General features: G+C 42.7%; 1 protein-coding gene across 4 annotated transcripts in view; it reads right to left on the bottom strand.

Annotated features, from left to right (window-relative positions):
• Positions 1–27,048, bottom strand: part of LOC143286827 (1-phosphatidylinositol 4,5-bisphosphate phosphodiesterase delta-4-like) — a 135,485-nt gene that overhangs the window by 75,060 nt on the left and 33,377 nt on the right. For 2 of the 4 annotated variants that reach the window (XM_076594642.1, XM_076594645.1), the window contains one exon: positions 23,695–23,715. The exons of the other annotated variants lie outside the window; for them this stretch is intronic. In XM_076594642.1, coding sequence (XP_076450757.1) covers positions 23,695–23,715 — 21 coding nt within the window. The remainder of the gene's footprint in view (positions 1–23,694; positions 23,716–27,048) is intronic. 4 annotated transcript variants of the gene reach the window in all.

The following is a 27,048-nucleotide window of genomic DNA, read 5'->3' as shown; positions in this document are numbered from 1 at the left end:
ACTAGCCTCTATTTCAGAAAGCCAGTTTTGCTTTTAGCAAGATACCAGCCCGTCGTTAAATTCATTTTCAATGCTATGCTCACATCAAACACCTTGGCTAAGCCATATAGTTCCTTAGCCGTTTTTACATTGGGTCTTTTGCACATTTAAAACCCAGTTTAAATGACCTGATTCATGTTTATTTGTTGTACAACTAGCATTCCATAGGCCTGTCTGCATAATATTGACCTTGGTAATCTAATCAATTTTATCCTGGATCTGATACATTTTACGATTATCCTAATATGTAAAGGACATCTTCCTGTTTCTCCACATACAAGTTTGTTCGACGTATGCAATGGCACATTCAAGAATCGTTTGATCACAAAGATGTGCGCTTTTTCAATATGATTGCCATCCAATTCCGTCATTTGAAAATATAAAAAAAAGTAGCTGTAGGTTATGATGGTATTTCGTACACCATGATCAGTCATCTTCCTAAAGAATGGTGCAAGCTTCTTCATATACTTAATGCGAAATGTTGGGAAACAGGTAAAACACCTTGTATATGGAAAAAAGCTATCATTACTCCGATACTTAAATCAGCTAAACCACGATCAGACACATCGAGTTATAGACCCATATAACATCGCACGTCGGAAAAATCTTGGAGAAAATTATATTGATGAGACTAACATATTATTGTGATAAAAATAGAATTATTCCGATTGCACAGGCCGGATTCAGAAAGGGCAGATCTACTTTAGATCACCTAGTAAACTAACAACAAACATAAAACAACAGTTTTCAAAGAGAAAGAGTGTTTGGGCCACGTTCTTTGATGTACAAAAAGCTTATGACCGCATCTGGCATGCCAGACTACTGTTTAAGCTACAGAACATTGGGTTAAGTGGCAATGTATACAGGTATATAAAATCTCTTTTGACAGGAAGAAGCATCATCACTAAAGTTGGGCAATCATTGTCGTCTTCAAGATCAATTAACGTGGGTATTCCACAAGGTTCTATAATTTCCCCACTTCTGTTCAACATAATGTTATGTGATTTGCCAAAATATTTGTCTAAATCTATAAATCTCGCCCAATACGCTGATGATATAGCAGTTTGGATGAACGTAACTTTGCGAAAGAAAACGGGCTTCCGTTATATCAATCACATTAACAATTTATATCAATCAGAACTTGATAAATTAAACATTTATATGAAAGATAATGGATTACAGTTTTCAACTGAAAAGACACACATGATACTTTTTAATAATGGTGCTTCTCCCCCCCCTCCCCCCCCCCCCTCCAAATTAGCAACTTTTCATCTTGGTGGAGGAGAACTCTTCTACAAATCTGAGGTCAAATTCCTTGGTGTTTATTTTACTCCAAAGCTAAATTGGAAGAAACATCTAGAAAACACGAGATCAAAAGCAATGAAAAGCTTAATTTTTCTTAAAATCGTCAGTAAACATCCTTGGGATCAAGATTCAAAAACACTTATGCATCTCACTTCTGCACTGGTAAGATTTAGATTGACGTATGGACAGGAGGTATTTTTCTCTGCTCCGAATGCTTTCCTTAAAAAAAATGAAGCCTAGGTAGCAAAGCCATAAAGTTGACCGTATGTGTTCCGTGTCATACGAACACATTACAGTCGTACAGAGCTGCAGGAATACTACCTCTTAATGAATTAAGAAAGCTAGCATCGGCAAAATATGTAATTAGAGCAAATGCTACAGAAAATTCTGTCAAAACTGAGATTAATTAATATACGGTCTGACAAACTTTTTTCGAAACGAGCGAAACAGAACAGAAATCTAGAAACTATTTCTACATACGTGTCAGATACTATTAATCAATCAAATGTTGATCCACAAAATATTGCTCCGATTATGAGCACTTCACCAGTTCCATGATGGGAATTAACGGGAGCAGCTTTTGACATTCAATATTGTGACATTAAGAAAGATGAAAATCCCAATATACTAGCTTCTCGAGTCAAATCACATTTGTCTGAAACATACCCCCACCACTTTAAAATATATACAGACGGTTCTGTTCTAGAAAATCAGTTTGCTGGTTCTGGATACGCAATTCCTGCTTTGAAAATTGAAAAGTCATATCATATTGGAAAGGGCTTCTCAATTTTTACAGCTGAATTATGGCATTAACATATCTAATTGATCTGCCCCTAAACTTGATTAATATTTTATTTTGTGTCGATTCAAAATCAGTTCTGCAGTCTGTCAAATCAGGTTGTACGAACATTAATTATAACATCATTTTTGAAATAAGATTTTTGATTCACTGTATTCAAATGAGAGGAACTAATATTGAAATGTGCTGGACTCCCTCACAATGTGGGCTTTTTTTCTAATGAACGTGCAGATCATCTTGCAAAGCTTGGAGCTAAAAACGCTTTAAATGCAATTGAACTTCCTCATCGTTTATCATCATCTGAAATGTGTAATATTGTTGAAAGAAATATGCAAAATTCCTTTCTGTCTTTAGAAGTTAACACTTCTGCCTTATTAAATTCTAAAAGAACTGGCAGGGCTATTAAGAGCATGGCATTTAGGTTATTACTAAATGCCCCATACACAAAATATTGTAAAAAATATTGAATGCATTTGCAAGGGATGTTTAACGGTAGAGCACGTTTAACCAGCTGTGTAGTAATGAAACCTTTTTTGTCTCCAGAAATTACGGAACACGTGTTACCAGTTATGTATATAAAGTTATATATTTCAAACTGTTCTTTATTAAAGTTAGCTAGTTATGTGTTGAATAGTCGAGTTGGTTGTTTATTGTAAGTCCCCTATTGAACCTATTTTCAAATGATAATCTACAGAAGTAGTGCATACAATATTTAATTATTGATAATTTTTTTGTCCTGACCCCGCTTCCCCCGTCCCGCCTCTCACACACGCCCTTCCAAAATTATGTTTTTTCTTTCTCCAATCACCGAGACGCACCCTCTCCATTTTAGATTTTGTACTCTTATCTTTTCCACATTCTCTCTCTCTCTCTCTCTCTCTCTCTCTCTCTCTCTCTCTCTCTTATAGTCCCCTCCCCCTTGCACCCCCTCTCCTCCACCTCAACCGCCCTCCTTACATTCGAATATACAGAAATGTCGATTTCTAATTAATAATAACAATCATCATTATGATAGAAATGATAATAATCCAAATAATAATAATATCATTTATTTTCAGTCTAATATCATCATCTTAGATGAACAGACTATAAATAAATAAATAAACGAACTTTGCCATCCTCCTCTAAACCTCACACCTATGCTAAAATCGGATCGATTTGTGTATTAAAAAGCATCCCAAGAGGTAAATATATGTTGTATTTAATCTTTTCAGTGTTCTTAATATATCCATAACCCCTTTCCTTCCTTTCCTATACACATCCAACAAGGCACTACTGATACTTTCCTTTTTTGTGAAAACCACCCCATAAGTATTTGTATGAATTCGTCACCTTCACCTCATCATTTCCATAGAATCACCTTTCCCAACAGCTAAATGGTCACCTTTTGTTTAAAAAATCATTGTTTGGTTTGTTTTTCAGATTAACAGTTATATCTAGTCGATCTGTTTATCTTTTTTAGCATGTTAAGGTGATTCTGTTAATCAATGACAGTATCTGACAACAAAACAAAATCATCAGCAAACAATAACAGGAAGTTTTTCACGCCACCAGGCATCAGTTGTATTCCATGTTTCCCACTTCTTGATAAATCAATTGCTAATTTATTGATATAAAAATAATAATAAATAAATAAAATGAAAATAAAAAAGTACGGGTCTCAGGAGACAACCTTGCTTCACTCCTCTTGGACAATTGAAATAAACAGAGTAGCGGTCTTCATCACGAACACAAGTGAAGGGAAGTGTAACAGCACAAAACACACTGCAACATGAAACAGGAAGAACATCAGTGTTTACACACAAAAATACATATTGAACAGTGACAGAACATGTAAAGAAGAAGCTGTTTTTCTACACTTAAAGGCCTTGAACAATCACAAAGACAAACTGCATGGTGTCAGTTCTGGACCAAAGTAAACACAGTCACACGCAAAATTGTTTATACTGTTCAGACCGAATGAATCTCTTTTCTAACGTTACTTGGAGCTTCACATCAAACAAAATGCACACCATCTTCTTCTGATTTCTTACATGGAGAACGTATCAATAAATCGGATTACATAACGTTTTGTCCCTTAAATGGTGAATAGATACATATAAATAAACTGATAAGCTGCATCTTAATCTTGTTGTGATTCACCTGAAATGTGTATCAATATTTAACAACAGATATGGTTTTAAATAATGCTTGAGTATTAGAAACTGTTCTGTAAATGCTAAGTCTTCGCAAATAACGCAAATATGGTTCCAGTTCAGTCACCTGCAATATATCAAACATTGACGGAAAGTGCACGAATTAAAAAAGGAGAATTAACTAACATGTCTAAATCCTGTTTCACACAAAGACACATTGGAACCCATTTTCCTTCCACTGGTGGTGGCCGAATGGTTACACACCCCAACAGGAAGTGAGTGTCCAAGGGATCGAGTCCCATCTGTGTCCGATGTCTCAGGATTCACACTGCCCCTCCACTGGACCTTGAGTGGCAATGTCCCAGGATTCACACTGCCCCTCCACTGGACCTTGAGTGGCAATGTCCCAGGATTCACACTGCCCCTCCACTGGACCTTGAGTGGCAATGTCCCAGGATTCACACTGCCCCTCCACTGGACCTTGAGTGGCAATGTCCCAGGATTCACACTGCCCCTCCACTGGACCTTGAGTGGCAATGTCCCAGGATTCACACTGCCCCTCCACTGGACCTTGAGTGGCAATGTCTCAGGATTCACACTGCCCCTCCACTGGACCTTGAGTGGCAATGTCCCAGGATTCACACTGCCCCTCCACTGGACCTTGAGTGGCAATGTCTCAGGATTCACACTGCCCCTCCACTGGACCTTGAGTGGCAATGTCTCAAGATTCACACTGCCCCTCCACTGGACCTTGAGTGGCAATGTCCCAGGATTCACACTGCCCCTCCACTCGACCTTGAGTGGCGGTCTGGGTGCAAGTCATCGGATGAAACGATAAACAACAAGAAGGTTGTTCCTGGTAAAATTTTGCAGAAAATTCCATGTTAATAGTAAAACAACCCACACTTGCAAAAAGAACAATGGAGTGAGGCTGTACTGAAGCGACACGTTCTGCGGGAGAGGGACCCGACTTTCACACAGAAGAATCTGACAAAATGTAATACCAAAAATACAATAAACAATGTAACATTTTGTACACTGTGTTTTTTAGTCTCGTTACGATTTTCCATCTGTTATGATTTTAGCCAGTACCGAATGGAATTGACAGCAGAATTCACATACACCGATCAATGATTTTTTTCACCATAAACGCAATTTCAGACATCTCCCTGGAAGGTTTTTATCTTCCTGTATCAAAGTACCGTCATGCAGCCTTGTTCCTTGGATACAAAGTAGCCTCTATAATCTTTAACGTTATGGTGATACGTGTGCAAGGTGATTTGATAGGTTTCATTCTGTCTGATTCTGTTTGTTGTGTACAGTTAATAACTTAGAAAATGCACATTGATTCTATACTTTCTGCTGGATTAAATTCATGTAAGGAATTTTCCATCGTTTTTCAGAAAGTGCGCAATGCCGTATATTCCCTACTTAACTGAGTTACTTCCAGTCTTCATATCTTCATGACAGAATATTGGTCCTGAAAACAACCCAGTTAGTGGTGTCCGCAAAAGTGATTGTGCATCATACATGTCTTCATGTTTCAAAAAAGATAATGATTAACGTTATATGAAACACACACACACACACACACACACACACACACACACACACACACACACACACACACACAAACACAAACACAGAGAGAGAGAGAGAAGCATTTTAACACATCTCTGTCTGTCTGTCTGTCTGTGTCTCTGTGTGCTTATTTCCGAGGTCAAGTCGTAGCTCCTGGTGCAACCTGCAGACTTCTACATGCAAGGTCTTCAATGCAGCATAAAGCGATGAAAGAAATACGTCACCCTTGGTGACACCTACGCAGAGAAAGACTAATAGCTGTGCCAAGTTGCGTTCCTCTCAGTCCATGGAAAGTGGGTCAGGGGAAATCTTTAATGAACATCCCTCGTATATATACAGAATGTCCTCTGTGTTCCATGCACAAAGTGAAGGGAAACAAGACAGCACACAGTGCTTGACATACGCAGGACGCATCCCTTGCTGCATGCACTGTAAGGCCAGTAACAGCCCCTCACTCTGGGTACACATGCACTGTAATGCCAGTGACAGCCCTTCACTCTGGGTACACATGCACTTTAAGGCCAGTGACAGCCCTTCACTCTGGGTACACATGCACAGTAAGGCCAGTGACAGCCCCTCACTCTGTGTACACATGCACTGTAAGGCCAGTGACAGCCCTTCACTCTGGGTACACATGCACAGTAAGGCCAGTGACAGCCCCTCACTCTGTGTACACATGCACTGTAAGGCCAGTGACAGCTTCTCACTCTGTGTACACATGCACGGCAAGGCCAGTGACAGCCCTTCACTCTGTGTACACATGCACTGTAAGGCCAGTGACAGCCCTTCACTCTGGGTACACATGCACTGTAAGGCCAGTGACAGCCCTTCACTCTCTGTACACATGCACTGTACGGTCAGTGACAGCCCCTCACTCTGTGTACACATGCACTGTAAGGCCAGTCACAGCCCCTCACTCTGTGTACACAATCATGCACACGCACTTTGGGTCAGGACACTCAACATTCCTCATTCCTAATGCATGTTGACAAATACCATGCTTCGGCATAAAACCATGCATTCATACATGCTGATGCCAATTTCTGATGCATTCAAATGCACAGTGTGTGTGTGTGTGTGTGTGTGTGTGTGTGTGTGTGTGTGTGTGTGTGTGTGTGTGTGTGTGTGTGCGTGTGTGTGTGTGTGTGAGAGAGAGAGAGAGAGAGAGAGAGAGAGAGAGAGAGACAGGGAGACACAGACAGAAGGAGACAGAGAGATAGAGAGAGAGAGAGATGTACAGAGATAGGCCAGTTGCACAGCAACAGGGTGTGTGTTGGCAACGGAACGGTAGTGAAACAGACCACACGGACAAAGACCTGATGACACATGGCCACAGGGTGTGACGTCAATCATGCTGCACCACACAGCATACCACCACAACACATCACACTCCTCTGGCTATGACAGAACTACGATGGAAGCACCAGTTAGTTATCACATGGCGCCATCCTGCCTCCATGTGAAGGAGTCATGATCCTACAGTCACCACCACTTTCCCCACCTCTACACCTCTACCCCCCCCCCCCCCTCTCTCTCTCTCTCTCTACTTCTCTCATGTCAATGCGAAACTTGTCTTTTTTGTATATTGCTTCTTCACAGTGGTCCACCGAACTGTTCAAAGAGGGGAACCATCAGCTGTGAGGAAATGAAACACCAGAACAGAGCGGGATACGACAGGTTTAAAACAAACAGTGATATCAAAGACGAGTTGCAAGTATCACACCATGCGAAATAAGCATCTACATGCACATCGACACAGTTTATAACAACAACAGCTGCTTTAACTGCCAAGGAAACTGGAAGCTTGGCTCAGGATGAAAGTTTCAGTTTCAGTAGCTCAAGGAGGCGTCACTGCGTTCGGACAAATCCATATACGCTACACCACATCTGCCAAGCAGATGCCTGACCAGCGGCGTAGCCGAACGCGCTTAGTCAGGCCTTGAGGGAAAAAAGGTTGATAAATAATAGATAAGCGTACATAAGTAAATAAATACATAAATAAATACATAATAATTATAATATGAAAAAAGGTAGTAATAATAATAATAATAATAATAATAAATAAATAAATAAATAAATAAATAAGTAAATAAATAAGACAACAACGATGATAAATCAGCAAATAAATGTAAAACATGAAGACACACATTCACACAGACACCCACACATGCATAACAGATATGCGCCAAACATGCAGTTTCACAGATATGAAAGCACAGTCAAATACACATAAACGTACATGAGCAAATGAAATGAAATTATGGTGCTTAGAGCCTCGCCGACCACTAAGGCCATCTCAAGGCTATCGCCGCGTCAATTACTGCTACAAGGCTAAAAAAAAACAACCAATTAAAACGAGTCACCACTTCAAACTTTCCACTCCAAAGTTAAAAAAAAACTTCCATAGTTTAAAACCTTCAAATCTGGTTAAAAAGGTTCACTTCTTTTAAGAAGTCCATCAGCGCCCACGGAGGGACATCACGAAACAAAGTCTTCAAAGAAACCGCCGTGTAATGTCTGCGTCTAACGTCATGCAGATCCCAACAGTCAAGGAGCACGTGTTTCACGGTGAGAGGCTCGTCACAGGGAACGCATCGAGGGGCCTCCTCCCCCTTCAACAAGTAAGAATGAGTAAAAAAAGTGTGCCCCGTACGCAGTCTGCACAGCACAGATTCCTCCTTTCTGTTCTTCACCCCCGAAGGGAGGGTCTCCCCCAGGTCCGGACGGATCTGGAAGAGCTTGTTGTCCATCTGGGTGTTCCACTTCTCTTGCCAAAGATCCTTAACGTAAGTATTGACCTTCCGCTTCATGTCTGTATAGGGTACCAAGGATCTGGACAATTCTTTCTTTACAGCGTTCCTGGCCAGCAGGTCCGCCCTTTCGTTACCACGAATGCCAACATGTCCGGGAACCCAGGCCAACACAACCTCGTATCCTTTCTTCGTTGCGAGAGTAAAAGTTTCATAAAATTCCAGCAGTTTGGGATGAGTGATATTCCTGCAGGCGATCGCCTCCAGGGCTGATAAGGAGTCGGAAAAGATCATGAATCTCTTCTGTTTGGAAGAGAGAACCATTTTTAACCCCAGGACCAGTGCGGTCAGTTCCGCGGTGTATACCGAGCTGTCAGACAGGATGTGTTCCGTTGAGGGCCGGTCAGGAAAGGCGGGACAGAACGCAGATGCGGCGACTCCGTCCTCTGACTTGAAACCGTCAGTGAAGATGCCTTGAAAGGTGGGGAATTTGTGGCACAGTTCCGAAAAGTAGGTTCTGTAGGCCAGAGAACTGGTGGTGTCCTTACGGTACGAGGCCAGATCGAATCGGACCTCAGGTGTTGTAAAGGTCCACGGGGGGCTGTCAGGGAACTTAGAGAAATCTGAGATGCCACTGACATCCAGATCGGCATTTTCCAAGTGCGGCTGAATGCGGAGTCCGAGAGGAGGTATGCAGTTTGGGTTGTCTGTAAATTTCTTATCGAAAGGGTTGTTGAATACAGCATCGTAAGCAGGGTTTGTAGGTTCCGAAAAACAATTTCAAATAATAGTTCAGGGTCAGCTTCAGTCTGCGGTTGGAAAGAGGTGGTTCCCCCGCCTCTGCGTACAGGCTGTGCACAGGGGTGGTGCGGAAAGCACCTAAGCTGAGACGGAGCCCTTGGTGGTGTACAGGGTCCAACAGTTTCAGGTAGGACGGTCTGGCCGAGCCGTATACAACACTTCCATAATCCAGTTTGGACCGGACCAGGGCTCTGTAGAGGTGCAAGAGAGTCCTCTTATCAGCACCCCAGTTCGTGTGTGCCACAACTCGGATGATGTTCAGGGCTTTTAGGCAAGATATTTTCAGCTGTTTAATGTGGCTGAGAAAATTCAGCTTCTGATCGAAGACGACCCCTAGAAATCTGGCTTCCTTGACCGCCGGGATGGTGGATGTTCCCAGACGGATTTCAGGGTCCTGATAGAATTGGCGAAAATTATGAAAGTGGATGCATTCAGTTTTGGAGGACGAAAATGTGAAGCCATTCTCCTCTGCCCAACACTGGATTTTGTTGACGCAGAGCTGAAGCCGTCGCTGGATGCTGGCGTACGTGCTGCCGGTTGCATATAAGGCAAAATCATCCACGAACAGCGAGCTGTCCGATCCTTTCTGAACGGATTGAACGATGTCATTAATTTTGATGCTGAACAGAGCCGGCGACAGGATGCTCCCCTGCGGGACACCCAGCTCCTGCTCGTGAATGTCGGACAGGGTGGTGCCGACTCTCACCTGGAATTGTCTGTCTTGTAAAAAATTGTGGATAAACTGAGGCAGGTGTCCTCGGAAGCCGAGCTTGTGCAAGTCGGAAAGAATACCAAATTTCCACGTGGTATCGTAAGCTTTCTCCAGGTCAAAAAATATGGCCACCACATGTTGTTTGTTGACGAAAGCATTTCTTATCGTGGTTTCCAGACGAACCAGATGGTCAACAGTAGAGCGATGCTTGCGGAAACCGCACTGTTCCTTCGCCAGAAGGCCGTCGGTCTCTAGTTTCCACATCAGTCTACCGTTGACCATCTTCTCCATCAGTTTGCAGACGCAGCTGGTCAGTGCAATTGGGCGGTAGTTGGAGGGGTTCGAGGGGTCTTTTCCCGGTTTCGGCAGTGGGATTATGAGGGCTTTCCGCCAGGAGGGTGGAAAGAAACCTGTGACCCAGATGTGGTTATAAACTTTAAGCAGGGTGTCCAGACAGGTTTGGGGAAGGTGCTTTAGGAGTTTATAATGGACTTCGTCCATTCCTGGACAGGAATCCGTACAGGTCTGAAGGGCAGATTTAAGTTCGTTCATTGTGAAAGGAAGGTTGTAATTCTCTGTGTTGTCGGAAAAGAAGTTACATGGTGTTTTTTCTGACAGGTTTTTGGTTTTAAGAAAGCGAGCAGATTTGTTAGCAGATCTCGAGTTCTGTTCTATTGTGGAGGCAAGCAAATTGGCAACTGCTTTCTTCTCTGTGACCAGAGCGTCTGAAAGTTTAAGATGGTGGAAGGTCGGGCATGCGTTTTTGCCCTTAATTCTTTTTAAAACCCTCCACACTTTCTTCTTGGGTGTGTTGGAGGTTAAGGAAGAGCAGAAATCTCTCCAAGACTTCCTCTGGCTCTTTTTAAAAACATACCTGGCTTTCGCCCTCAGCTGTTGATGGGTTCGAACGCTATCGGACTCCGGTCTCCGAAAGACGCGTCGCTGCGCTCTCTTCCGAGACTTGCGGGCCTCCCGACATTCCGCGTTGAACCAGGGCGTTCTAGGGACCTGAGGCTTGGAGGTAGACGATGGGACTGCTGCTTTGGCGCAATCTAAAACGATCCGAGTCAGAGCGTCAGCAGGGTCCTTGCTTTTCAATACTGTTTCTTCCTGCAGCTCCGCTCTTATCTTGGTGGTAAAAAAACTCCAGTCTGCTTTGTCGTAGTACAGGCGGTCAGGCAGAGAGTCACCTTCTCCATCTGTGGGGCGGAGGACGACAGGAAAGTGGTCACTCCCGTGCAGATCGTCGTGCACTTTCCACTCGTAGTCCAGGACCAACGATGGATCGCAGACCGACAGATCTAAACACGAGAGCTTTCCAGAGGACAGATGCAGGTAAGTGGGAGACTTGTCGTTAAGACAGCACAAGTCCATGTCAGAGAGAAGGTTTTCTAAGAGAAGACCTCGGGCTGATGTCATCTCACTTCCCCAGAGCGGGGAGTGTCCGTTGAAGTCGCCCAACAGTAAAAACGGACGTGGGAGCTGGTCGACCAGGTTCATGAGGTCCTGCCTCAGAACACGGACGGAAGGGGGAAGGTAGAGAGAGCAGACAGTGATGGTTTTCTCGAGCGTGACTCTGACTGCCACCGCCTGTAAAGGGGTGCTTAAAAGAACTGTACTGTATAAAAGGGACTTTCGAATAAAAAGAGCGACACCTCCCGTCAACCCCTCTTGCTTCGGTTGAGCGGGTTTAAAAACGGAGTTAAAACCAGAGAGAGATAAAACCTTGCCATCTCTTTGCAGAGTCTCCTGCAGTGACGACCTCTGGTAGTCATACAGTCCAGGTGTTGTCTCCCCAGATGGCGACGTCTGGTGGTCGTCATGCAGACTAGGTGATGACTGCTTAGATCGTGATGTTATGAATTCATGTGGACTAAGTGATGACTGTTCTGATGATGATGGCAGGTGGTGGTCATGTGTATCAGGAGTTGTCTCCCCAGTTGGCGCCGTCAGGTGGTCGTCATGTAGATTATGTAATGTCTGCTGAGGTGATGCTGTTGGAAGGCTTTCATGTATACCCGATGATGTCTTTACAGATGACGACGTCAGGTGGTCATCGTGTAGAACACGTGAAGCATTTTCAGATGATGATGTCATATGGTCATTGTGGAGAACAGGTGATGGCTCCTCTGATGACGATTTCAGAAGGTATTCATGTAGATCAAGTGATGTCTCCTCCGATGACAATGTCAGATGACCGTCTTGCAAACCAGATGATGTCTCCTTAGGTGACAATGTCGGGTGGTCGTCATGTAGAATAGGTAATGTCTCCTCAGATGATGATGGCAGGTGGTTGTTGTGAAGATCAGGTTTTGTTGCAGATGACAAATGGACGTCATGTAGACCGGAAGTTTTACGTTCTGATGATACCGTGTAATCATCATATACATTTTTCAACATTAATTTTCCATCAAAGACCTCAGTCTGTGTTGACACACTGTCATAATGTACATCTGTCTGTGTAGACTTGGAACACAGTTTATGATAAGCTTTAACAACTTCTGCATATGATTTCTTTTTTTCGCACACATTTTGATTCGTATTCAACCTTGCCTGTCGAAGTGCTTCTTGAAATGAAATGTAAGTTTTAGATTTCAGTTTATTCGCTTCTCTTGCGACGATTTTGGCCGGACATCCATGGAAAGCAGCTGAATGGTCTCCCTTGCAGTTCCAACAAAACCTTTCAGCAGTACATTTGTCTCGAGAATGAGACGACTGTCCACATCTGCTGCATCGATGAGTATTGCTGGAACAATATTTTTTAGTGTGATGTAACAATTGACAAAAAGTACATCTTACGACTGGAGAACAATATGGATATATTTTTAAATGGACATTTTCAAAGCTTAGTTTTTCTGGAAGGTCATGAAGTTTGAATGTTATCACTGTCGCTGGTCTCCCGTTTTTCAGATGGATTTTCCGACTGTCGCTCACAATAGGTATAGTGGAAAGAAAGCTGGTGTCAACTTCTCGGAAAACTATTCCCACTGTTTTCGGGTCAGGTTTTGAAGCTAAGACAGAAATGCCCGCGATGCTTTGCGTCTGTAACAACTTCTTACGTTGTCTCTCGTTTTTACACTGGACGTAAAAACTATTATTTCTCAGTTTTGTTACAGATTCCACCTCTCCAACTACAGACTGGATGGCTTTTTTATGGTAATGTGGATATAAATGTCGCAACTGGAGAGAGTCATTTCCCGAATCTTTTAATAAAACAAGAAACCGTTCTTCTGTGTTTAACTGATCAGGTGAAAAGGATGATTGTTGATACTTGAGATGTACTTGTTTTGAAGGAGTGGTTACTGTCAGATGTTGTTCATTCTTTCCCCATTTAAATTCCATCATAATAATGACGCAAACTGTATAGACGACGTCGCCTCATCCAGTTACGTCAATGCAAGACGTCATATTCAGGTTTAAAAAAAAAAAAAAAAAAAAAAAAAAATTCTATAACAAACCCAAAAGGGTTTGGGGAAAAAAAGAAGAGAGAAAAAAAAAAGGGTTAACACACAAAGAACAAAGTAAATACTGATTTCGGCTTCGTGTTAATCGTGGCGTGTAATATTCTGGTAGAAGAGCACCGCTCCTAAAGAGGCCGCCGGTACAATGGCTGAAGTACAGCCACGAACACAGGTCGACGCACAAATGGACCTTGTAGCACTCTCCTACCGAATCCACCGCACAAAAAACTCCGATTTCACGTCACCAAAACACAGATGAATGGGGAAACGAATCTGATGATATTAAAAAGAAAACAATAACAGTTAAAAGATATTATTTTATGGCAGAGCTGTTTGTTCCTGCTGCTTGACGTTATCCATGGGCAGGTCACTCTCTGCGGAGACAACGACTGGTTTATATGAAGACCTTTTTACGTCGTCATCCGAGGAGATGAAACTACAGCTTGTTAACTACCTAACATTGCATCAAATCAGTCATCACATTGTCTACACGAAGAACACCTCATCACCTTGTATTTTGATAGTATAAGGCCCTTTATCTATCATTATCTTAGTTTTAAATTCGGATATCTCATTATCTAATGATATTTTTTTCTACGATTCATTCTAGCTGATAAATGACTAAGAAGTTGCAAATAACATGTAGGAATCTATCAGTCTTGCAATGGAACTCCCGCTCTTTGAGTACAAATATTGATAATCTGCGTGCTTACCTTTTTGAAAATTCTCATCATATTCTCCTTTTTCAGTCATTAAATGTTACTAAAAATAAGTTACCGAATCTGAAAGGTTATTATTATCCTCCGGTTTATCATATAAGCGAGGATTCTGACAAGATTAGTACAGCTATTTACGTACAATGTGGTTTGAATTACGCAAGTGTCCATCCATCTCCTATTTCAAACTATACTGAAAAGATGTCAGCTACGTTTGTAAAATTGCATGTCTCTAATAATCAAATCATACATTTTGCGTCAGTCTACTATCCCAAAGGTCCAAGTAAGCAAAATACAAATTGGTTGCGAACATTAAATTGCTCAAAAGAAAGATGGATCGTCGGGGGAGATTTTAATTCCCATGCTCCCTTCTGGGATAGTGATTGTCAAATAATATCTCATCCTGACTTTGTTGAAAATATTGTTGATTCATCGTTGCATTTACTTAACGATGGGAGGATTACACGTATCCCAGATGTGGCTCATCATAGAGCATCGGCACTTGACCTAACCTTCATATCACCATCTCTAGCTTTAACAGTACAGTGGGATACTGGGGATGATCCACTAGGCAGTGATCATGTGCCAATCACACTGTCTTTTAAGGATTGTAATATATCTAAATACAGCGGAGAAGACGAAATCCCAAAATTCAATTACAAATATGCAAACTGGGAAACATTTCAAAACTATCTTACGAACATTTCTGAAAGTGAAATTTTTTGTGAAGATTTAAATGTTTTTTATAACAACTTTCAAAAATCAATTATTGGAGCTGCTGAAATAGCAATTCCCAAAAAAGGTTCAAAGAGGAGTGACATTTTTTCTGGAAATGTTTGGTGGAATGATGTATGTGCGGAGGCTGTAAATACAAAGAAACTAGCATACCTAACATGGTTGAAACTCAGAAAAGTACGTGATGAAGATGTAAAAGAAGCCGCTCATAAAGAAATGTGTTACACAAAAATCAAGGCGAATAGAATCATAGCCCGAGAAAAAAGACAATACTGGTCACAATTCTGTTTGAATGAAGTATCTGACCATAAGGATATGAAGAAAGTGTGGGCCAAAATGAAAGAAATGAAATCAGGCATTGTTCTCCAAGACTATCCTATTAAAACAAAAGATAAAGAGTTTCTGTCCCCTCAAGAGAAGGCTGAAGAATTTGTTTGTATGTATTCTAAAACAGGCAGTGTAGATAGTTTGTCAACTAAACAAAAGACTTTAAGAGAGGAAGAAGAAATCAGTGACAAATATAGAGATCCTACCCCACAAAATGATAATACAATCAATTCGGCAATAACTTTACATGAGGTAAAGAACGCTATTCATTTGTTGAGTAACAAAAATGTGTCAGTTGGTAAGGATGTAGTATCTTACACCATGTTAAACCATTTGCCAGAAAACTGGTTGATTATATTACATACATTATTTCAAAAGTGCTGGGAATGTGGACAAATCCCTGAGGTATGGAAAACTTCCATTGTAACTCCTGTATTAAAACAGAGTAAACCTCGAACAGAAGCTTCGAGTTATAGACCTATTTCGGTTACCTCCCACGTTGGGAAAGTCATGGAGAAAATTGTAAATATTAGAATGGTGTATTACTGTGACAAAAATAACATAATTCCGTCAGCTCAAACTGGATTCCGGAAAGGAAGATCTACAATTGATCATCTGACCCGTCTCACTACCCAAATTAAAAAACAGTTTTCTAAGCGAAAAAGTATCCTTGCGTCCTTCTTCGATCTTACTAAAGCTTATGACCGAGTGTGGCATAGCAGACTGTTATTTAAGCTGAAACAAATTGGTCTGTCGGGTCATGTTTATGACTATGTTAAATCCTTTTTAAGTGGGAGATATATAGTGGCAAAAGTGGGAGTAACTTTATCAACCTCTAGGCCTATAAACATGGGAATCCCGCAGGGTTCCATTATTTCTCCATTGTTGTTCAACATTATGCTTTATGATTTACATACATGTTTTTCATCATCTACCAAGCTGGCTCAATATGCTGATGATATTGCTATATGGATTCAGACATCCTTGAGGAAAAGGACAAGCCTACATTACATAAATTATGTACAGAAACATTTTCAGGGTGAACTCGATAGACTGAGTAGCTATATGCAATCTAATGGTTTTGAGTTTTCTGTAGAAAAAACACATTTGATCCTCTTTAATAATGGTTATAATCCCAGCAAACTACCACGTTTTTTTTTAGGAGGACGTGAAATATTTTTCAAGTCGGAAATCAAATTTCTTGGGATCCTATTTACTTCAAAACTAAACTGGAAGAAACACATTGATTCAATGGTGACTAAAGCAGTTAAAAGTTTAAATTTCTTAAAAATTGTAAGTCACTCTCCTTGGGGACAAGACTCCAAAATTCTTTTACATTTAGCGACATCTCTCGTAAGATCAAGATTGACCTACGGTCAAGAAATTTTCTTTTCTGCCCCGCCGACGTTCCTAAAGAAGCTGCGAATAATTGACAGTAAAGCTGTGAAACTGGCTTTAGGGGTACCTGTGCATACTAAGACCTCAGAAGCCTATAAGCTTGCGGGTATTCTACCACTAGATGAAATCAGAAAATTAAGTTCTGCTAAATATATTGTGAGATGTACAGCAGTGGATGATTTTGAGGAATTAAATATTAGGTCTGATATTGATTTTCCAAAAAATGCACAAAATAATTCAAATCTACAAACCATTCGCACATATGTGTCAGATATTTTAAATTCTTCAGACATTGATTTGCATGATATGGCACCTCGTGTTCTGGTGCCACCTGTCCCTCCCTGGGAGTTAACAAAAGCAAACGTCAACATATGTGCTTCTGACACAACAAAAGGAGAATCTCCACATATAATAGCAGCATCTGTCAGAATTGAATTAGAAGAAAATTTTGATTATCATTTAAAAGTTTACACTGATGGCTCGGTCCTGGATGATAGCAGTGCAGGATCTGCTTTTGTCATTCCTGACCTAAAAACAGAAAAATCATATTATTTAGGTAAGGGACATTCAATTTTTACAGCTGAATTGGTGGCCATCCTTATGGCTTTAAATCATCTTGTTGATATACCAATCATAATAAGTAATATCCTATTTTGTGTTGATTCTCAATCTGTCTTAAAAGGTTTGCTCCTTTTTGAGAATAATCAAAGAGAAGATTTATTTTTTGAAATTAGGTATTTATTGCACTCCCTATTTGTGAAGGGTACAAATGTTGATTTTTGTTGGATACCATCCCACACTGGATTCCGTTATAACGACCAAGCAGATAGGGCAGCAAAAAGGGGAGCAAAAAATCATATAGATAGTATAAAAGTATATTGCCCATTGTCATACAAGGAAATAAGCAATATACTAGAAAGAGACTTTTATAGGTGCTTGAATTCAAGTCTAAAACCTCGTCAGTTGACTCTCTCAGACTTTGGTCCGATTCGCAGACCAATTCTGAGCTTAGCTCTCAGACTATTATCAAATTCATTACGGACCAAGTATTGTTCTAATGTCAAGTGTATATGCTTTAATAACCTGACAATTGAGCATATAATTTTTCACTGTAGCTTGATGAAGCCTTTTGTACACGAAAGTGTGTCTTCACAAGTGACTGAGAACGTTGATGTTTTTGACTTTTTGCATTCATTATCAGTTGTTTCGCTTGTCAGTTTAACGACTTCTCTTTTACGAAGTCCTTTAAGTAATTTCCTGTAACTGTATTTAGAGGGTTTTTTGTTTTTGTTTGTTTGTTTGTTTGTTTTGTTTTTCTTTCAAATTTCACCCACATTTTTACCCTCATTTGCCCAGTTTCCCCAAACCCTCCATTCATCCACATCTCCCACCCCTTCTAACCGATAATACTCAGATGTATTCATAAATACTTTTACAAAATGTCTTCAATCACCGATATGTGTGACGGGACATTAAACAAAAATTCCTTCCTTCCTTCCTTCTCCTGCAGTGCCAGCACTGAAGGTTTCAAAGCACGACAAAGCAGCTGGAGTTCCTGGAAGTTGGCATAGAATCCCCGGATATTCCAGTGGATCACTGCCATTAAAAAGGTTTTTAAAAAAAATAAATAAATAAAGCAGCAGCCTATTCCATCGCTACCCCCTGCTCCTCCACTTGCGGTGGCTCAAGGTCCGCCAGGATGGAATATTTGTTCTTTGACATAAATTTTTCGGGTTCCGACCGGGTCGGAATATCCACCACCTCGGCCCCTCCCGATCCCGCCGTGGCCGCAGCCCTCCCCTCCTTGAGTTTTGGAGGTGCGGGGGGCTTCCGGCCACTTCCGCCAGCCCGAGGGCCAGGCAGACGAGAGGCGGGGCGAGGGGGGCCGGGGGGTGGGGTGGGGCGGGAGGCGGACAACGTGCCTCCGCCCGAGGCTTTTCTCTCCCGCCCAGCAGCCCCTGAGGACTGCCGCGCAGGATGGGAAGGGGTGGACACAGCGCCTCCACCCAAGGCCAACGGTTCCGACGAGGCGGTTAAGTCGTCCGTCTGCGTTCCTGTGGACGTCGTCTGGACTGCGACGTCCACCGTCCCGGATCTGACGACAGAGGCATACGACGTCCTAGGCGACGCGGCCTCCACCTGTTTCCTTGCCTCAAAGAAGGAAATTTTCTGTTCTGTCTTGACTTTCTGAATTTGTTTTTCTTTCTTCCAGGCGGGGCAGTCCTTCGATGAGGACGGGTGGCCACCTCCGCAGTTCGCACACAGGGCTGCACTGACGCAATCGCCCTGGTGCGCCGCCTTCGAACAGGTGCCACACGCCTCTTCCTCCTTACATCTGTCTCTCACGTGTCCGAATTTCTGACACTTAAAGCATCTCAGAGGGGACGGTACGTACAGGCTGACATTAACTAGCAGGTATCCGACCCGAATGTCCTTGGGGACATCCGGGCAGCAGAAGGTGAGGAAGAAAGTGTTGGTCGGGACTCTGTCCGACCCCTTCCTCACCGTCACCCTGTACACATCGGTCACTCCCTGAGAGGACAGTTCGCTCTTGATCTCGGCCTCAGACACACCTTTCAACTCCGGGCATCTGATGACTCCCTTTGAGCAGTTGAGACCTTTGTGAGGGGAAATCTTCACTGCCCTATCCACGAAAGTGGTCGCCTTGAGAAGGAGCTGTGTCTGTCTTTTGGATTCTGTCTGTACTAAAAACGCTCCGCTCCTCAGCCTCTTGATGGATCTGAGCGATCCTGCCAGACACTGAAAGCCCTTCTGGACAGTGAAGGGGCTGAGAGCCGACAAGGGCTTGTCGTCATCAGCGCCCTCCATCACTAGCCACGATGGCCAAAAACCAGAGGTCTCGACGACCTCCGACTCAGAGTCTGAGTCGTCCGTTCCCTGTCGTCGTCTTTTTCCGAGTTTGGGGGGGTGTATTTGTTTAGGATTCATGTTGAAAGAAAAATGTGAATTCATCCCTCCCTTACCCACCCACCATGGGGTCCAACTTAGGGGCCAGGGTCAAGGGAACACCAGCTTGACCCCTTCCAGGTTTCGGGAGGGATATACAACCAGCAGCCCAGCTCCAACGTGCTCCCCCCCGATCATGCCCAGCTCCCGGGGACAGAGAGCCGAGCACTACGGGGGTTACCTTCGTCAGCCACTAAACTGCCAGTCTTGACCCAGCCCCACGAAGGGGTAGCCGATTGACACACACGGGCCAATGTGTGCCGCCTGTCTTAGGAGAGGTCCGAGCCAAAGGGATGTGTTGAGAGCAGCGTGCTCTCTCAATCCCCAGGATCTCATTCCCCTCCATCACAGGTCGCGCCGCACGGCAAACACGGCGGGCCAAAAGAAGGCCGCAGAGAAAAAAAGAATGTGGAAAAGAAGGCTTGATGGGGAGCTGAGGACAGAAAAGAGGCGGTAAAAAGAAGAACAAAGAATAGCGAAAGGGACAGTGGGTCACGTTTAGTTTGGGCCTCACTCACGACCTGTTCGGCATGGGAAGCCCTATCAGGGGCATCAGTACAAAAACAACACTTATTCAGCCCTAACAGCTACGATGGCTATGTAGGCTGTCAATTAAGACCTGGGACCAGAGCACCAAACCCCAAGAAGCACTGATGCCCCCGCCGACATAGCTCGCTCGATCACTGGCCACTAAGCCTCCCGACCACAAGGTAGTGACCCTCCCGGGAGTGGGTCAGGAGAACACCAGCCTGACCCCCTCCAGGTTTCGGGAGGACGTACATGAGCCCCAACACACATACACACACACATTACCCTGCACCTCCTCTACCCCCCTCCTCCACACACTCATTTCTAGGCTGCGTATCGCAGCTTCCACGACAGGAAAACAAATAAAACTGCACGCAGGAAAAAAATACAAAAAAAAAAAAAATTGGGTGGCGCTGTAGTATAGCGACGCGCTCTCCCTGGGGAGAGCAGCCCGAATTTCACACAGAGAAATCTGCTGTGATAAAAAGAAATACAAGTACAAATACAAATACAAATACACATACACACACAGATGAACACTTACTTGTACAAGCACACACACATACGCCCATATCCCCCACCCCCAACCCCACACATATATATACAAAGATATATATATACACACCCGCACGTTCCAATATCCCGTTGCTCCAACAGTGTAGGCATGCATACACTCACATACCTCATCCTCTACCCCCCCTGCCCCCGGCACCCCCACCTCCTCCTCACACACACACACACAAACATACGCACGTGCACAGAACTCTCCTGACACTTGTGTACACTTACACCCTTGCGCATGCACAAACGCACTCAAACACACAGACCCACACAGACACACATACACACACGCACAGAGGCTGCCACTGATTGGCCGCAATAGGGATGGGTAAAGATCTCTGATGCCAAGAAAGTGGCGTCTAGTGTGTTGCTCAGTCTATTGTATTTGGAAAAGCCCACAGAGACTCTGTTCCGTTTTGAAGAAATTTGCGCAACGTTGGTTTGGAAATGATGTCGATATTTGTTTGATTTGCAAAGCATCGTGCTCTACCTTTCTGCTTTTATTTCTTTGAGGCGATCAATGGTGTGATGGCCTTGTACCTGTTCTTTTTTATATTCTTTGACTTTTCTGAGGATTTCCGATTTTCCTAGATGTAGGCCGCTCGTTGTTGTTGCGTTACCAGCAAGTCTGTCAGCTCGCTCATTTCCCTTAACACCTGCATGTCCCGGGCAGTATGACCATGCGAGTTTTTTAATCTGAAAGTTGCGCATTGCCTTATGCCACTCTGGGCTTCCCATTCCGTTTTCAAATTTCTGTATGAGATTCATTGAGTCGGTTGGAATCATGGCATGTTGGTTTCCGGGCGTATGGATGGACGATAGCCACTGGAGGGCATGTGTCGCAGCTTCAACTTCCATCGTTAGGCTAGAGGTTGTGACTTTATAGGCAGCATTCTCTTCCCAAATTGTTTTTCCATTTTGTTTCGCAGTGAATCCCCAACCGGATTGGTCTTTGGTGACCGAGCAATCTGTGTTTATGATGATATCCTCTTCTTTACTGTTTTCTTCTATGAGTAGCTTCACTTCCGTATCAGTTTTGCCCTCTGGCCATTCCCAACAATGTCTTCCTAGAGTGGGTGAAATGGCTGTGTAGAATAGATGGTTGAGGTTTTCGGGGTTTTTCTCCCATTCTTTTGTTTCTTTCAGGTCTTGTAGTCGGCATACTAGCTGGATTGTGTCTTCTGCTTGCCCATCCATGATCTTCCTCGTCCTAGACGGCTGCCTTTTGGTTCTTTGACTGCGTCATGCAGTGGGGTTTTAGGGTTTTCTAATGCTTTGAAGTAGGTCTTAACCTGTTCTAACTTGTTTCTGGCCTGCACTGAAGGAATGTCAAGCAGGTATCGCATGGTTTCTGTGGGCGTGTCTTTTGTTGTTCCAAGGATCAGCCTCATAGCTTCATTTTGAACTCTTTCTAATTTCAGGATGAAAACAATCTGGGATGCCATAATTTTCAGACTGGACAATACCGGGGCATTTTGTCCTTGTCAACACAGACCTGCAAACCTAACGCTATATGACAGTTCTGACTCCTATTTATCCAAATGATTGACCAAAGACTACCAGCTACATCCCCTATTCTTTCAGACGCCCTCAGCTGACATAAATGTTCACACAAACAGCCCAACGGGTGTCCGCGGTTACTGTGCCTTACACACCTTCCTCCTGATTAACAGCAGCTGCATGGCGGACATGCTACGCTTTATCTTCAAGAGCAAATCTTCTACCTGCCCTTCTGACACATAGTCTTGCTCTCGTCCTTTTGAATGCTCTCACAAACCTGTCTCTAGTTGGGCATTCTTAACGTTTAGACACAGCCTCCACATTCTTAGTTAGAGGATAGGACCCTCTGGTTTCAAGATGCCTAGGATATTGGCTACAAGTTAGTACACAGCGAAATTCATAAATCCCCATTATCGTTTAGTGTCACAGCTGGTGGAGATCACCCTTCCCCCAAATAACGTCAATCACGATTTTCTGTTGTATGATAGTTAGTGTTGTAAAATTTACAACTTTCGTCATGTGATACAAGTCTGCAGTATCATTCAGTTAGAGCTTTAGAAACTAACAGCGCACTGGCTGTTGTTCAAATGTCATGTTCATTGATTGGACCTGCTTTCAGCAATCGTCTGTTGTCACTGACTTGTCTAACACGTCCACTTTTCATAAAAGACGGAGGAGGAGCGAGGCAGACAGACAGACAAACATACTATCTAATATCAGGAGCTTCTCTGTGACATATTTGACACAGAAACATCAAGATTATCACGCAGGAAGAAGCATTTAATAGTCTGCCGATATACTACATCTTATGAATCAAATGGTCCAACCAGAAAAAAAAAATTAAAATGTGAGAAATAGTTGAACGGGGGATAATTGTGACAGCCATCTACAGTTTTATCTATTAAAATTCTGGTTGGTACGAATGTGGGTTTTCAATGGTTACATTTTTCAATTCATACTGGAAAAAGTACAAAGGCAGCAGTGACTTGTTCATGTAAACGACCCCACTACTCTCTCTCTTTTTTCAAATACGCGCGCGCGCGCACACACACACACACACACACACACACACACCAGCTCGCACGCAAAGAAAATGAGATGAATAATTTCAAATCTTTTTTTGTTTTGTTTGTTTGTTTGTGTTTTTGTGTTTTTGTTTTGTTTTGTTTTTTTGTTGTTGTTTTTTTGTTTTTTTTCTTTTTTGTTGTTTTGTTGTTGTTGTTTTTTGTTGTTGTTGTGGGTTTTTTTTGTTTGTTTTTGCTTTTTTTGGATTGAAAACAAAAAGCGTTCTCATGCAGGTAAAGCTAAGAAACCGGGGTGTGAGAGGAAGGAATATCAAGGTGATGACAAGATGCAGAAATACACAAAAATCAGTTTACCTCCTCCAAGTCCGTGGTGACCTGAAAAGAGGAAAACAAACCGTGAGAACATGTACCTTGCGGTCAGGAAAAGAAACACGTCATTTGCTTTCAGGAACATAAACACGTCACTTGATGCCAACGACTACCAGTCACCGATACACTTGTACAAGCAGTCACGAACTTGTAGAAAAACTAAGTACTTGTGGAAACAGTTACCCTTGTACTTGCAGTCACCAACTTGTAGAAAAACTAAGTACTTGTAGAAACAGTTACCCTTGTACTTGCAGTCACCAAGACAAGTGTACAAACCAAGCACTTGTGGAAACAGTTACCCTTGTACTTGCAGTCACCAAGACAACTGTACAAACCAAGCACTTGTGGAAACAGTTACCCCTGTACTTGCAGTCACCAAGACACTTGTACAAACCAAGCACTTGTGGAAACAGTTACCCTTGTACTTGCAGTCACCAAGACAACTGTACAAACCAAGCACTTGTGGAAACAGTTACCCTTGTACTTGCAGTCACCAAGACACTTGTACAAACCAAGCACTTGTGGAAACAGTTACCATTGCACTTGCAGTCACCAAGACAACTGTACAAACCAAGCACTTGTGGAAACAGTTACCCTTGTACTTGCAGTCACCAAGACACTTGTACAAACCAAGCACTTGTGGAAACAGTTACCCTTGTACTTGCAGTCACCAAGACACTTGTACAAACCAAGCACTTGTGGAAACAGTTACCCCTGTACTTGCAGTCACCAAGACAAGTGTACAAACCAAGCACTTGTGGAAACAGTTACCCCTGTACTTGCAGTCACCAAGACACTTGTACAAACCAAGCACTTGTGGAAACAGTTACCCCTGTACTTGCAGTCACCAAGACACTTGTATAAACCAAGCACTTGTGGAAACAGTTACCCTTGTACTTGCAGTCACCAAGACACTTTGTACAAACCAAGCACTTGTGGAAACAGTTACCCTTGCACTTGCAGTCACCAACTTATAGAAAAACTAAGTACTTGTGGAAACAGTTACCCTTGCACTTGCAGTCACCAACTTGTAGAAAAGCTAAGTACTTGTGGAAACAGTTACCCTTGTACTTGCAGTCACCAACTCGTAGAAAAACTAAGTACTTATGGAAACAGTTACCCCTGCAGTTGCAGTCACCAACTTGTAGAAAAACTAAGTACTTATGGAAACAGTTACCCCTGCAGTTGCAGTCACCAACTTGTAGAAAAACTAAGTACTTGTGGAAACAGTTACCCTTGTACTTGCAGTCACCAAGACAACTGTACAAACCAAGCACTTGTGGAAACAGTTACCCTTGTACTTGCAGTCACCAAGACAAGTGTACAAACCAAGCACTTGTGGAAACAGTTACCCTTGTACTTGCAGTCACCAAGACAAGTGTACAAACCAAGCACTTGTGGAAACAGTTACCCCTGTACTTGCAGTCACCAAGACACTTGTACAAACCAAGCACTTGTGGAAACAGTTCCCCTTGTACTTGCAGTCACCAAGACACTTGTACAAACCAAGCACTTGTGGAAACAGTTACCCCTGTACTTGCAGTCACCAAGACAAGTGTACAAACCAAGCACTTGTGGAAACAGTTACCCTTGTACTTGCAGTCACCAAGACACTTTGTACAAACCAAGCACTTGTGGAAACAGTTACCCCTGTACTTGCAGTCACCAAGACACTTGTACAAACCAAGCACTTGTGGAAACAATTACCCCTGTACTTGCAGTCACCAAGACACTTGTATAAACCAAGCACTTGTGGAAACAGTTACCCTTGCACTTGCAGTCACCAACTTATAGAAAAACTAAGTACTTGTGGAAACAGTTACCCTTGCACTTGCAGTCACCAACTTGTAGAAAAACTAAGTACTTGTGGAAACAGTTACCCTTGTACTTGCAGTCACCAACTTGTAGAAAAACTAAGTACTTATGGAAACAGTTACCCCTGCAGTGGCAGTCACCAACTTGTAGAAAAACTAAGTACTTATGGAAACAGTTACCCCTGCAGTTGCAGTCACCAACTTGTAGAAAAACTAAGTACTTGTGGAAACAGTTACCCCTGTACTTGCAGTCACCAAGACAAGTGTACAAACCAAGCACTTGTGGAAACAGTTACCCTTGTACCTGCAGTCACCAAGACAAGTGTACAAACCAAGCACTTGTGGAAACAGTTACCCCTGTACATGCAGTCACCAAGACACTTGTACAAACCAAGCACTTGTGGAAACAGTTACCCTTGTACGTGCAGTCACCAAGACACTTGTACAAACCAAGCACTTGTGGAAACAGTTACCCTTGTACTTGCAGTCACCAAGACACTTTGTACAAACCAAGCACTTGTGGAAACGGTTACCCTTGTACTTGCAGTCACCAAGACACTTGTACAAACCAAGCACTTGTGGAAACAGTTACCCCTGTACTTGCAGCCACCAAGACACTTTGTACAAACCAAGCACTTGTGGAAACAGTTACCCCTGTACTTGCAGCCACCAAGACACTCCTGTTGACAGTGACCGGTGCAGAACGAGACAAATCATGAAGAACAACTTTCTTAATGGACAGTCTATGACTGGTGACTGAGTCGCAGCCACACAAACCATTGTATAAAAGAAAATAACTGGTATCGTTTTCAAATTAAGTACGATTTATGTATAGAGAGAAAATCCAAATTATGTATCACAAACAAAAACAAAATTACAATTCTTAAAAAGATGTGACATTGAATAACTCTTTTTTTTTTATAATACAGCTTCATCAACAAGCAGCCAGGCAGACACTGTTGTCTGGGTGATTTATTCACGACCACATAAACTCCTGCTGAACACTGTCTGTGCACAGCTATACAAACCCTGGATATGCCTTGTACTACTTTGTAAATGTTAGACAAACCCTAGATATGCCTTGTACTACTTTGTAAATGTTAGACAAACCCTAGATACGCCTTGTACTACTTTGTAATTCATGTTAGACAAACCCTTGATACGCCTTGTACGACTTTATAAGAGATATGCCATGTATTGCTTTATAAAATGTTAGACAAATCATGCATTTTCCTTGTATTGGTTTACAAATGTTAGACAAACCCTAGATACGCCATGCATTGCTTTGTAAATGTTAAACAAATCCTAGACATGCATTGCATTAATAGAAGCATATTTCGTGAACAACTCACAGTGGATAGTTCAGGGTAGACAGGCTAAATCACAAAAAGACAGGATGTCCGGCTGTGTGACGTCATAAGCTTTTCGGTTTGTTTTTGTGTTCTGAACACCCTGTGCTCTTCCCCTTGCCTTCCGCGTTGTGTGCTTCATTCTTATTCCGGTCATGCCATGAACAGCGTTCTAT

This window comes from Babylonia areolata, chromosome 10 (assembly GCF_041734735.1).
Source record: "Babylonia areolata isolate BAREFJ2019XMU chromosome 10, ASM4173473v1, whole genome shotgun sequence".
NCBI classification, from domain to species: domain Eukaryota; kingdom Metazoa; phylum Mollusca; class Gastropoda; order Neogastropoda; family Buccinidae; genus Babylonia; species Babylonia areolata.
Note: the sequence above shows the minus strand (reverse complement) of the source record. Positions and strands in the feature narration are given on the sequence as shown.